Source organism: Lathamus discolor, chromosome 6 (genome assembly GCF_037157495.1).
Source record: "Lathamus discolor isolate bLatDis1 chromosome 6, bLatDis1.hap1, whole genome shotgun sequence".
Classification (NCBI taxonomy): domain Eukaryota; kingdom Metazoa; phylum Chordata; class Aves; order Psittaciformes; family Psittacidae; genus Lathamus; species Lathamus discolor.
This window is the reverse complement of record NC_088889.1, coordinates 87,049,486-87,063,964: the sequence shown is the minus strand read 5'-3', so window position 1 is coordinate 87,063,964 and position 14,479 is coordinate 87,049,486. Positions and strand designations below refer to the sequence as shown.

Here is a 14,479-nt window from a genome sequence, read left to right as displayed (position 1 = left end):
TGAACTTCATAAGGTTGGCATCAGCCCACCTCACAAGCGTGTCAAGGTCCCTCTGGATGGCATCCCTTCCCTGCAGCATATCAATCGAACCACGCAGCTTGGTGTCATCGGCAAACTTGCTGAGGGCGCACTCGATCCCACTGTCCATGTCAGCAATGAAGATGTTAAACAAGACCGGTCCCAACACCGATCCCTGAGGGACACCACTCATTACTGGTCTCCAGTAGATAATCTACATTAGTTGCACAGTTAACATGTGAAAGGTTAGGTTCTCGGAGCAGCGTTAAGTACCCTGTACTTAAACGCAAACAGAAATGTTACACTGAATGTTCTATAATAGTATCTCCCGCCAAACAAGTGTGATAGGGTTCTCTGAAGGAATCAACAATCCTTTGGCTAAGGCTGATATGGTTGATAGGATGTATTTGACCTTTCAAAAAGCATTGAGCCAAAGGTCAGAAAGAAACTTTACTCTGTGGAATATGAATGAAGGTTGTTTGTTGGATTATTAGGACTATAACAGCCACTGAGGGCTGGTTGTCTGGTGTACTCTTTGCAGAGATGGCTGCTGGGGGATGACCATGTGAATAAAGCAAAACTGCTTTGCCAGAAGGCTCTCCTAGCTTCTAGTGCCTTGTCTCCAGGATTTCCTGAGCCAGAGATAATATGATGTCTTTTTATTCTGTGAAGCTTCATGCATTTTTCTTCCATTAATTTGCTTATGTGCTATGAACTTAAAAGATAGAAAATCAAAGAGTAAATGTTGTTGCCACAATACGGAGGTGTTCCCACTGTTGCTAGGATGGTTTTTATTGGGAACTTGTCCAACACAAATTGGAATTTGTGAGTAGTGAGCTGACAGAATTTGAGATAATATGAAATTATTCAGCTTATCAGACTGCTCAGGGCTTCAGAAGAACTTTATGATTCAACTCGAGATGGGAAATGAAGTTGTACGTCAGTAATTGCAAAACCCATGCACATAGGAGAAAATATCTTTACTTTTCCTCCCTCAGTACTGGGCTCCAAATGAGCTGTTATTACTCGAGAAGGAGATCTTACTTTATTGTGAACAGTTTTCTAAAAATACCAGGTAAGTGCTCTGTAGTTAAAAAGACAAATAGAATACCCAGGCATTATTAGAAAAGGAGACAAGGACAAAACAGAAAGCTTCATTATACCACTGAATGCATCTGAGTGCTGTTTGGAGCTCTAGCTTTTCTCATAGCAAAAAGTCTGGGTAAAACCTGAAGAAGAACAAGGAAGGTCAATAAAGATGAGGAGAAATACAGAAAATCCTTGATGTAAGGAAAGACTAAATTGAGATTCTTCAGGTAATAACAGAGGAGGCCTGTAAAATGGTATGGAGAGGGGAGCACGGTACCTTTCATAGCAGAATTAAGAGGTACTCAGTGAAATAATCACTTGTGAAGTATAAACCAGAATGAACTAAATTTTCATACAGCACATAATTAAATTGTGGAACTCACTGCCAAGGAGCGTTGTGAAGGCCAAAAGTATAAATCAGATCAAAAAGAGATTTGATGCACTCCTGGAGATTTCAGCTGTTAGTAGTTATTAAACATGATGGTCTAGACTCAGTCTGTGGTTCAGGAAGTATCCAACTTGGATTTGCTTTATATTCAAGTTGTATATTTTTAATAAACTTTTACAAATTTTATTTTCATCATACAGACTTGTATCTTTTAGTCATATGTTTTAACTGCCTTGGTCGTGTAGCTTTGTGGTACTAGATAATAATCTGATATTGCTTGTGATTTCATGCTTTGCTTGATGATTTATGGTGGGATTGTGCAGGGACACAGTGTCATTAACTTTCCCTTCTTCTCCAGGCAGAAAATTGAGGAGCTGGAAGCTGAACGCAACAAGCTGGAAGAGCAGAACAGATCTCTGGAAATGAAACTGGAGAAGCTAACTGTGCAGGTAGGAAATGTGGAGGTCCAGAGCAGCTGGAGAGCCTGACATAGTCCATTCACTGTAGCTGTTCTAACAAATGTACCAGAATGCTCACAGCACACAGCTGCACTTCCCTCAGTCTGAGCAATGCACCAGAAGCGTATGCGAACTGCACCAACACATATCTATCTCTGACCATGGTTTTGGAGTATTTTGATGTCAGTCTCATAAGTGCAGTTATCTTTTTTAATGCCCTTGCCTAGAACCTCTTCTTTCTCTTCTTAGAGCCTTAAAAACTTCCATTTTAAGTAACTCCACTACTGTAAGTTGTCTGTGTGCAAATTCATTTATGCCAAAGCAGGAGTGTAGGCTGGGCTTAAAAGCATGGAGCTGATATGGAAATTTGAGCTCCATTCATACTGAAGACTCCAATGCCGCTATCAGTGGTAAAGACAGAGACCATCAGTCTGCGGCCTCATTATTTAGCAGTTTTCCAAGCCAGGAAGCAGCAGTGCTGTTGAGAGGGTAATGTGGTACATCTCCAGACCACAGACATGAAGAGCAGAAGGTGTGGAGTCAGAAGGACAAGAGGATGTGTTTCTCTTGCTGTGCCACTGTGGGTGGTTTACCTGTTCCAGAGGTAGTGCTGTCTTATATGGCTGAAGGTCTCCAGCTTTTCACTCTGCATAGATCTGTGAAGTCTCACCCTCCTTGAAGGGGGCGAGTGGACTGTCTGTTCAGCTTGCTCACATTCAGGGAACAGCTCCTCTCTGCAGATCAGGGGCATGGGAGTTGTTTCAAGCTTTTATAGTGTTTCTTGTTTGAAAGGTACTAGAGCAAACAAGAACCTGAGCGTTTTTGTTTAATCAAAGCCCATCCTGATATGAACAGGGTTATCTCTCCCTTCTGTTCTCTCTGATACACTGAACAATTTGGCATTGTAGCGTCTCATTCTCTTAATTTTTCTTTCTTTCTCCCTTTATTTTTTTCCCCATTTTTGTGTAAATTGCTTCATGGTGGAAAACCTGCAGGTTTGAAACTCCCCACATTGCAGACAGAGAGCATTGATTTTATCTTGACACCTATTAGAGGCGAATCAAATCTTTTTCCCTTTTTTTTTTTTATTACCAATTCCTAGAGCCGGGGGAAGTGACAGCTTTGATAAAGCAGAGAGCTAAGAGCTGCTGAGCATCTCTGCTGAGCCACGTTTAGTGTGAAACCTGTCACCCGGCTCCTTTAATTGGGTTTCAGTCATCGGATGAGCAGGAAAACTTTGGGCTGGTGTTTGGATGCTTAGGTCTCCAACAAACATAACAGCAGCTTTGGCTTCAGAGCACATTACGATTCACTAAGGTCACGTTTAATTTGCCTGTGTTGTCTTACCATGGCTGCTGGCTGACCAGAGGAATTCTCTATTTTATTTGTGCTGTCTTGAGGTGCTCTGCTTTGTTCTTGCTACTTCTGAGATGCCAGAACACACAAGCTTTTCAAATTGCACATAGAATCATCGAATCATAGAATAGTTAGGGTTGGAAAGGACCTTAAGATCATCCAGTTCCAACCCCCCTGCTGTGGGCAGGGACATCTCACACTAAACTATGCTACCCAAAGCTCTGTCCAGCCTGGCCTTGAACACTGCCAGGGATATAACATTCACCACTACTTTGGGCAACCCATTCCAGTGCCTCACCACCCTTACAGTCAAAAACTTCTTCCTTATATCCAATCTAAACTTCCCCTGTTTAAGTTTGAACCCGTTACCCCTTGTCCTGTCACTGCAGTCCCTGACGAAGAGTCCCTCCCCAGCATCCCTATAGGCCCCCTTCAGATACTGGAAGGCTGCTGTGAGGTCTCCACGCAGCCTTCTCTTCTCCAGGCTGAACAGCCCCAACTTCCTCAGCCTGTCTTCATACGGGAGGTGCTCCAGTCCCTGATCATCCTTGTGGCCTCCTCTGGACTTCTTCCAACAGTTCCATGTCCTTTTTATGTTGAGGACACCAGAACTGCACACAATGCTCCAGGTGAGGTCTCACAAGGGCAGAGCAGAGGGGCAGGATCACCTCCTTCGACCTGCTGGTCACACTCCTTTTGATGCAGCCCAGGATATGGTTGGCTTTCTGGGCTGCGAGCGTACACTGGAGCTGGCTCATGTTCATTTTCTCATCAACCACCACCCCCAAGTCCTTCTCCGCAGAGCTGCTCTGAATCTCTTCTCTGCCCAACCTGTAGCTGTGCCTGGGATTGCTCTGACCCAGGTGTAGGACCTTGCACTTGTCATGGTTAAACTTCATGAGGTTGGCATCAGCCCACCCTACAAGCGTGTCAAGGTCCCTTTGGATGGCATTCCTCCCCTCCAGTGTATCAACCGAACCACACAGCTTGGTGTCATCGGCAAACTTGCTGAGGGCACACTCAGTCCCACTGTCCATGTCACCGACCAAGATGTTGAACAAGACCGGTCCCAGTTCAAAGAGGAAAGGTCTGAAGTCTTCAGAGTAGTCTTGCAAATTGTCTGCCTTCTGGTAGAGGAGACTATCATCAGCTGCCATTTGGATAGCTGAGCTTTCACAGTATAGAACAGTAATGTGGTGATAGGAACAAGATGGGACCTTCATTCTGTATTAAAGCTGTGGTACAATAACAGTTGTACGGGTCACCAAAGAGGCTTGGAAGGCTTCTGACAGCATCTCCATGACCTATCTCATTAATGGTGCTCACTGTTTAAATGCAGTACTGTGCAGGTCAGGGCTTTGTGAACAGAGTATCTGCTGATAGAGCAGAGAGAAAATTATATGGGAAGGAGGAGATAACATGTAGGTGTGGAAAAAGAGAAGAAAAGTGGTCGTCTGGTTTAGCAGGTCTAGGAAGGAGAAATCTGCCAGTCCCCCAAGAGGCTGCTTAGGGAGCTGAATTAAGGTATCCATGCCCTTACATCTACTTTGCCAAGGCTGAGGATGTGGCTTTCATTCTTTATTTAACAGGAGGTAGCTCCCCCTTTCCTTGGCTTCTCACTTCACTTGTGTCTTGCAAGACTGGATGCCACAAACAGCTTCTCCAAAAGAGGAGTAGAAAGGAAAGTGTAAATAAAGGAATACGTAAGCTTAGCACTAAAATGTAAGTATTGATCAGTGTGTACCCGCTGGAATGGTCAAGATTTCAGAACTCCTCAGAGACAAAAACATCAACCATTTTTTATTCACCTTGAGAATCAAATATCATGACAAGCCAAGCTTGGAATTACTTTTCTAAATACTTTGGAAGAAGGTTCCTTACAGTGGGAACACGCTAAATTAAGGATAAGCATAGAAATCCACGTCTTCTATCAGTGCAGAGCAAATACACTGAAAATATTATTGTACACTCAGATAAGGTCACTGAAATGTTGCTAGTTTGACATGTTACTTATTCCCATCTCTGAAAGAAATCACTGGGAAGCGATGGGTTAAAATAATGTCACTTTATCACCAAGGGAAGAAAAAGCAAGGCAAAGCTTACATAGAGAAAACAAGAAAATTCTACTGAACAGAAAGGTGGTTGGAATTATAAACCTGGGGAAAGCATGGCATCAAATCAAATACAGATGTAAGAAAAAGTAAGGGGTGACATTAAACAGGGCAGGATGAGGGTGATTTCTGACAGGTCTATATCTGCAGTTCCTTCTATTTGAAAATAAAACCTCTGGCTTTCTGGAATTGTATCTACTATATGAAAGATACATAGAAGGGATGCATTAAAGTGAATTTGGAAGAGGAAGAGGCAGGTTGTAGAAGTAAAGCTTCAACTGCTTTACACTGGACTGAAGCCTGTGGAGTTCACAAAGCTGAGTGTGGTGAATGAAATGGAAGGAAATACAGCCAGTATTTGGTGATTAAACCTCAGCGTTTGACTGTGTTGATGTGTGGAAAAGAGTCAAGTTTCAAATTTGCCTCTTTCTCTCATCCTTTTGTATCCGGGTATTGGCACACGTATGTTGCTTGTTCCTGCTGCTATTGCTAGTGCCAATTTGTGAACTACAGGACCCTGATGCACTGGCCACAGTGCAAGCGAGCAGGTGTGAAGGTGCTTTGGTGTTATGTGTGTAATTCACACTTCTTGAGCTGAGTATTAGCAGATAAATAAACCGAGATCCTGATAGCTATCCACAGCAGTGTGTATGACATCTGACATCTCTTTGTATCCTTTGCTTGTGTAGGGACAGCTTGAGTTATGGCTTAAGGCTCTTTCCACATCCACACACCCCTTCTTCCATAAACCTCTTGGCTCTTGACACCTAGCTGCAGGCTGCATTGATTTTCCTTCACTGGTATAAAGATCTTAGCATGGATATTACTCACTGGTCAGGTCTTTACAGCTAATAAAACCCTCAGATTATAAAAACACAAGAAACGTTGGAACTGTGGAGAAATGACACCCTGCTGAGGGTGCCGTCCCCATTGCACAGGATTTGAACTGTGGCTCAGGAGGAAGATTCAAATAATATGTAAAAAGAGTGTTTTTAACCAATTTTATCTTCTCTCCTCTCTCATTCTTTCTTTCCATGAAGCAAAAAACACTGTTAGTGCCTGGCCTTGGGTGGGCTGACTTGCTGAGACTTCAGTGAAGGGTTTGGTTTGGCTAGTTATCTGAAATGGTGTGTCCCATCTTCCAGAGCTGCTGGTGGAAAAGTGCAGCTCAGTGGCAGGAACAAGAGACTGATCAAATCAGTGCTTTTTAGATAAAGTGGGAGGAAAGACTCATGAGGAGTGTTCAATTAGCATTTCTTACTGCTAGAAGCCCTGTGTTTGCAGGCAACGAAGCGGATGTGAAGTGTTCCTTATGCAAATACTACTCTCCTGCTTTTCCTGCTGTCCTCTACTCTTTGAGCTGAAGGAGGAAAGATTCTTCAAGTTTGGCTGCTTCAAGGAAGATTGATTAAAATCAGCTGCAGTTTGACTTAATTGGCTCCATATGCTTGGAAAGGGAGCAGGACTAGTTAGAAGTCCTTGTGATTAGTTCACAGCTGGTTGGTGATAAAAATGAAACTCCAGTTAGAGTTCAGACAAGTGGATCTGTGCAGATAAAAGGCAGGGAGATGTGGTTGGGCTTGAAAATCACCTCTAGTCCCATAGCCAAGCTAGCAGCCTGATCACTTTGAGTGTGTGCATGGGTATTTACGAGGCTAAATGGGAGGAGTCCTTATTTTCTTGCTTGTTTCTGAGTAAAAATAATGACCCCTGGATGCTGGCAGTCAAGGAAACCTGAACAGGGACTCAGAAAGCTGGGAGGGGATCTCAGGGACTAGTGAAACCCTACTAGGGTACTTTGGCAGTGTGAAAGTGTGGCACAGACTCTGAACGGAACAACTGCGATGCCCCTGCAGTAGTAACTAGTTGTGTTTAGCCTTTGTGATGGTCAGGAGTAACACAGCAGCACTCATAGAAATGCAATATTATTCATAGAAATTGAAATAATTGAACTTTGCCCGTTATCTCAAAGAGGTTGGAAGGAGTTGGCTACCTACAGAGTATGGGGAAAGTCATCAGAAAACAGAAAGCTGGTATTTATGCTAAATTTTACTGTCGGCGTAGGAGGGGCTGAATTCCCTATTACACCGAATTCCCTGTTAGTGTCCATGAGGGAACTGGCTGAGAAAAACACACTCCACAAAGTGCTTAGGGGTATTTTTTCATGCTGGCACAACTTCATTAGTGTGTTTTGAGGTATTCATTAACGCATGTGTAGTAGTTCCTTTCTAAATGTCTAATTTCACTATTGTTATCGACCATTTTACATCTTAAGATATTAATCTGGTTAATTAAACCTTTGTTTCTTCCAGGGCTTAAATTGATTATTTTTGCACAAATTAAACCATAAACCACTTGTCCACTTCAGTGGTAGTTGTGTTGAGCTGTAATGATTTGAAGATAAGAAATAAGCATGTTCTACAAGCAGAAATTGCTTTATTTCTTAGTAAGAGGAGCTGACATAATTGGTAAAGTTAGCTACAAATAGAGTGGGTGACTGAAAATTTGACCTGTTTGTCTGCTTGAGGTTGTTTTAATTGGCCTGCCTAAGCTAGCATGGACATGTGGTTGGTCCCACCAAAGCAGGAGGCTCTGCAGGGGGAGTCGATGGCAGCTGTCTCCTGAATTAAGTTCTCCAGAAGTCAAATGTCCATGGATGAAGAAGGCGCTGGGACATCCAGAGTGCTCTCATGTTTCTTTTCTCCCTTATCTTTGCAACCTTTACGTTTGGGTTAGTCTCCCTCGTATGCTAGTGCTGTTTTGAGGGACTAACAAAACATTTGGGAGCTGTACCCCAGCACAGATTCCTCTGTGTGGTGGACAGGGAATGTTTCTCCTCTTTAAACATTAATGACTCATTTAATAGTTAGGACTTTGGCGGCCAGGCAGTAACTAGCTTGGAGTTAAGAGCCCAAGGCAGAGTTGAGGTCATTTAGCAGTCTAGTTGTTCATTATGTGACCAGTGGAGAATGATGAATGAATCATTTACACTGTTATAAAACTTAAAAGGGACATTGTCAACCTCTCAAGGTTCCTTAATTGACCTCTCAAATGTTCAAGAGTCTTCTCCATGCTTTCCCTTTCCCAAATTTCCTGTCCTTTTTCCTTCATCTGTGAGTGCTGTGGTCCTCATTTGCCCCTGTGGCCCAGCTGCTTCTCACTAAGAGTCTCAGGTGGTCAAGTTCAGCCCTATTTAAAAAACAAAAAGAAGCTTCTTTAAATGGGTTAGTGCAAACCACTTGGCATTTCTTCAGTCAGGTATAGCTTCTGGCAAGGGGTAGGAACAAATCTATGTGTGCTCTAGAGGGATTTAATTATGAGATAGAAGAGCCGAGAACATAACAAGAGGAGACCCTGTAAAAAGATGAGCTAAGCAGAGAAGTGCAGGTCCCTTCTAACCCAGCCCATTCTGTGATTCTATTTTCAGTGCTACCAGCCAGCTGCGAAGGATATATGCTAAAGCACTACCAAAATGAATGTGCGGGAAAAGAACTTCCCCTATAATGTGCCTGTAAATTGTGCTTAAAGGATATGTTTATCTGGGAGAAAACATCGTGTATCTTGTGCCATGTGAATGAGGTGCTGAAGTGTAAAATGGAAGGGTTGCAGAACCTGCCGTGCTCCAGCCCTTGAGGACTGTGTGACACTGAATCACCTGGGGCTGTGCAAATATTTGTACACGTTAATTCTGAATTAATTGCAGTTATTAGAGTTAACAGGACATAGAAACATTCCATGGGAGCAGAGAGGAGAAACATAAACATGTCATCAAGTTGTAGATTTGTCATTAGGTGGTTCAAGGAGAAGCTGTTTCATGGCCTCAGTGGCCCTGATAAATGTCATGTGCATAGTGGATGTCGAATAAAACAAGGACATGCACTGTACAGACTTGCTAATGTTTGATAGCATCAGGGACTAGGAGTGCACAGATTCACATTTGTGCAGGGAAATTTTACCAACATGCCCTTTAAAAAAATGTTTTAAAGGAATTTTCACATTGAATATTAAAGACCTGCAGCTCTCTAAATTCCACTGCCAGAGCTAACGCCGTATTGTTTATTTCATGCAGCACCTTTCCTGAAGTTTTGCAGAAACTGATTAACATTTGCATAATACATTTAACACAGAAATCTATAATAAATGCATTAATGTACTTCTGCCACTGTCCCTGAAAATATCAGCAGTTGTGTGGCATTGCAAAGCTCATTAGATGAGCAGAGGGGGAGGAAAGATGAGCGCTGTGTTCCCTCAACAGCTCTGAAACAGGGAAAGGTCAGTGACTGAGTGTCAATACCTGAGCAGCAGCACAAAGAGTGCAGAGTAAGCAGGGACAAAGCTGGGGCAGGGGAAATGTCCTGCTGGAAGAGGTCACTGTACCAGGACACGTCAAGCACCAACTTTAAGAGGTGGCATCAGTTCTAGAGTAGAAAAGCTGGTGATGAGCACTAACTGCAGATGAGGATGCTGCTGCCTAAGGAGGACGTTGCTCCTAAAGTGTGTGTATTCTGTAAGGGGAAAATGCTAAGAAATTGGTCAAGTCCTGCTGTGATACAAGAAAGCTGGCTTGAAACAAGCCTGGATTTTCTGAACAGGCACTGCAGAATGAGCAGTGAGGTTTTAAAAGTTGTGCAAAACTTGGTTGCATGGCAGGGGGGCACTAAACCACTAAATCTGGAGGTGTTCTATGTGTTTGCACTGCTTTCATCAATGGAAAGTGTGGTGTGGCAGTGACATCAGTGTTAGGGTTCTTGTATGGTAAAAACAGCAAGAAAATCAGTAATTTCAGCTACAGTTACATTCAGATGCACAGTTGTGTTTATAACTTCCAATGCCAGCTGATGAAGTAGTAGTAAGTAGGAACTACAGGAAGTTCCTGGGCAAGAAGAATGTTGCATTGCTTTCCCAGAATCATCCCACAGGTGAAAACCAAGGCTGAGGAGACACACACAAGAGGCTTCACTTTTAAGCTCCTCTAATCTCATTTATCACACAACAAAGACAAAGCAAAGTTTCAGGACATGATAACAGTGACTGTCCCTTTACAGTGTCTGGTTTTTCTCTGTAGTCACTTGATGGCACAAATTAGTTTTCACTTGTTCTTTCTTCATTTTCTATTATTCTGCTGCTGCTTTGAATTCTGCTGCGATGCCACAGAAACAAAACCAAAATGTCATTTAGACCCATATAGGGAAAATGACACCTCCCAAGGTTTGTTTACTGAAGCTTTGTGCTTTCCCTTAGATTTCTATGAATGCCATGTCCATAAACCTCAACTCTTTCCATGTTACACTTTTAGCTTTTCGTTGCTCATTATCATTTCAGCTTGTGTTTGATGACCCAATTATTTTCACATTTTTGATTAAAGCAAAGTAATAGTCCCAGTTTCATGCTGTCCTTGTCTTTGCCACTTCTTCTACTGTGGTCTGGCTTTTTGCTGCTGGTCTTTGTAAAGTTAGAGTGTTCAGTAATAGTATTCAACAACTTTACTTTTCTGATAAGGAGACTCCGGTTATGGTGCAGGATTTTTCCTCTACTCCTCTGTAAGTGGAAAAGTCTACATCATTTCTCAGAGGCAGAAGACCAGAATGTGTTACCCAGATTATGGAAAATAAGTGAAGTCAGAGTTCAGCCAGTCTCTGTGTGTGTGTTATGAGGAGGAGAGGAAAACCTGCCTGTTTTGTGTCAGTGAGGAGTGGGCAGCGGTCATAATGATGCTAAAATATAGGTGAGGAAATGGGAGATGCTCTGAGCTGAGCCACTGCTGGAAATGGCAGCGTGCTTCAGAGAAACAGGTTTTCTTTTTGTGACCTCTGTCAGGGGGATTCAAGCATGTGAGATGTTGATGTGTTATCTTCCATATTCCAGAACCCTTCCTTTTGAGCAGACTGACCTACCGCCTATCTCATGCCAGCAGGCAGAGATCTACATAAAGAAAATGTGTTTCCCCTAAAGAATTTTATCAAATAGTGGAAGGGAAGCTTGATGTGCCTCTGTCACTAAAACATGTGGCATTGAGCAATTCCATCTGCAGTCCAGGTTTGCTAGGATGGGAGCTTGGGGTGTTCCTGTAGACCCAGGGATGTGAGTGGGGAAAAGTAACACCCCAAAGCCACAGCATTTCTGCCACCCCCCCAAATGCAGTCAGATCATGATACAGTCTCTTCCTATGCTAAGTTTCCAAATTTGCCTCAATTTCCACTTGCTGTTGTTTGAGAAGACTCCAGAGAGACATAGATCCAGCAAGTCAGAAAAATGAAATTGTTTCTGACAGCTTTCCTGCCTAGGTTTGAAAGACAGGTAACAGCAACATGGAAAATGATGCCTAATTTAGATAGAAAGGCTGTTCTATTTAAATAAATAAGAAGAGACAGTCGGGATGGCAGGATAAGTGAAACCCTGTGGGAAGAGCATCTTCTTTGTGTCTCTTAAGACATCTGGGGTGTCACAAGAGGCAGTTGTATGTGTACAAAGGAGCAGTGGTGTCTGTAAAGCCCATTTGTGTTTAATACAGATGGAAGGGTTCCCAAGTGATCTGTTGCATCTGTGTTTACATGTGCTTGGGGTTCGGCTCCATCAGGACTGCTGCTGCTTCCCCGATGAACATTTAAACCCCACGTATCTTAAATAATACAGAAGCTGTGCCTGTTCTTTGCATTTTTGGCAGGACATCTAAAATGAAAACCATTGTGTATGTTGGACACAACATAAGATGTTCAGTTGAGATTGTGACCTTTCAGAACAAAGACATTGCTTTTGAAAGGGGGTTCATTGTGCTTCTGGCTCCAGTAAGATGAAAAACTTGAAAAACCACTAACATGAAGGCTGTGCAGCAAGGATGAGCTCCACAGAGATTCTCTCGTGTATTTTTGGTTGTCTTCCAGTGGATACATCCTTTCTCTCTGTGCAATGCTACCACAGTTGCCATCAGTAGTAATGAAATGTTCTCATTTTTGTAACTAGGGGGATGTGAAAAGCTGTTGGCAGGGCAGGCCCTGCATGGGACCTCAGCTGCGGAGCTGCTTTCCCTTTCGATCCATCACAGCTAGAGGTGCAGACCTTAAGGTTATTTCCGTAGGAGTCAGGGCTTGCTCACAGGTTCATCTGTTCAGTGCACAAGGAGAAGCCTGATTAGGTGCGTGTGAGGTCTTGTTAATATTGTCTTTTAGCATTAATATTATCATAATTAATATGATTAATATTATCCCAGTGGAGCAGCCTGAACATTTAGACACAACATCAGGGAACTTAATTATATATAATTAAATCTTATAGATTGTATATAATATATAATGTATGTTTTGCTATATATAATGCAATATATGTTACATTATATGTAATGTAATGTGATATAGCATAACATAATATATAAATCATAGAACATATATGTTGTTTTATGTATATGTATAATATATATGCTATATGTAATGTATTATATGTTATATATAATATGATACACAGTATAGTGTATAATATACATTATATTTTATGTATATAATATGCTATGCATTATAAATTATACATAATATACCCTACACTGCAAACTATATATTATATATTTATTATAGATTATATATTAGTGTGTATTTGCAGACAATTGTTAGAATGTGTGCACTCTTATTTATATGTAGACATGGGTTGAGGCATATGGGTATAAAATAGGGAACGTCACCCAGGTTGTTTCAGCAGGATTTGACCAGAATGTGGTCAGGTGGATGGTAAAGGTGGCCAAACAGAGGGAAATAACTGCTTGGGAGGGAGAGCAGGCAGAGGATCTGGGCTCGGGGTTCTTCCCTGGACACCGCAACCGTGGCAGTTTTTAGACTGTTCCTTTAAGGTTTCCAGAAGTTGAAATGAAGAAGATGTCAATATGACAGGCATTCATTAGGGTCCTCCTCAGGTGGGTGGTGGGAAGGAGTAGTGATTGTATAGCATATGAAATGGTTTCTCTCGTGCTGCCTAGTAGCTCTGCTGTGGTGGCACGTAGACACTTAACTTCTAAGTCCAAGTAATTTGGGGATTGAATGCACAATGTCTTTTGGCCTTTCTGCTTTCCCAGGGTCTCTGATATCCTCTGAGTATGATGCTGCTGTTGACACTAACTGCTTAGAAGATAGATCTGCGTCAGCACCTGAAGATTTATGTGTGGTCCATTCTCTCAAGCACCCTAGAGAAAAAAATACTGGACATACTGCAAAGCAAACCTAGTGGTCAATTCATCAGCATGTTCTTCCTGAGCCTACCCTTTCACCCCTGCTGTATCAGCTCTTTGGCCGTTCTGTTCAACTTAACGCACTTTACTCATGTTGCATGCTTCAGGGGGATCCTTCCTTTAGACATGTGTGAGAGTTAGAGATGATGCCCTTCTACCAATTTACTCAATGGTAGCTTGAAAACTTGTTACTGGGCAAAGGTGCTCCTGAAGTATTTCTTTCTTTATGCACTCAGATCAAGATAATGTTGAATTTGCTGCTTGGAGCAGTTAACTCAAAACCCTTCAGTTCCAGTAGGCTAGCCCACAGCCATTCCTCTTATTGTTTCAGTTTATCCATAGATCTCTCTTATTCTTGTAAATTCTAAGTAAAGAGATGACTCTCCCCATCTGAAAAGATTTCAGTGCTGCTTGAAGCCTCCTTGTACTTGCAAAAGAAAAACAATTGAGCTTTGAGCTTGAACTGAAAGACAGATAATATCACCACGAGATTTCCACAGCAAATGCAGAAAATATTCTTCACTCATGGATTCTTAGTGCTCTCTGGCAAGCAGTTGAGTTCCTTGGGTAGGAAAGAGGAGGGGACTGGGTAGGAAAGAGGAGGGGACTGGGTAGCTTTTTCTTCCTTTTTAATTTTGTGAGGGTAGGAAGTGAAAGGTGGTTTCTCTGCGTGACCCAGGATGTCTGTCAGACACAGGGGAAGCTAATTAAAATGTCACTATATGTGCATGAGGATGATGAGGCAGAAAGGACTGATGGCTTCCTTGATTCAAGGGACTTGTCTGTGTCTTTGCTTCTATCTATGCATCTGCAAGTAATTCATGCTCTGGGGATAGGAAAGAGGCCAGTG

General features: G+C 42.4%; 1 protein-coding gene across 4 annotated transcripts in view; it reads left to right on the top strand.

Moving 5' to 3' along the window:
* Positions 1-14,479, top strand: part of MAD1L1 (mitotic arrest deficient 1 like 1) — a 378,161-nt gene that overhangs the window by 213,037 nt on the left and 150,645 nt on the right. For all 4 annotated transcript variants that reach the window (XM_065684510.1, XM_065684508.1, XM_065684507.1 and 1 more), the window contains exon 15: positions 1,854-1,944. In XM_065684510.1, coding sequence (XP_065540582.1) covers positions 1,854-1,944 — 91 coding nt within the window. The remainder of the gene's footprint in view (positions 1-1,853; positions 1,945-14,479) is intronic.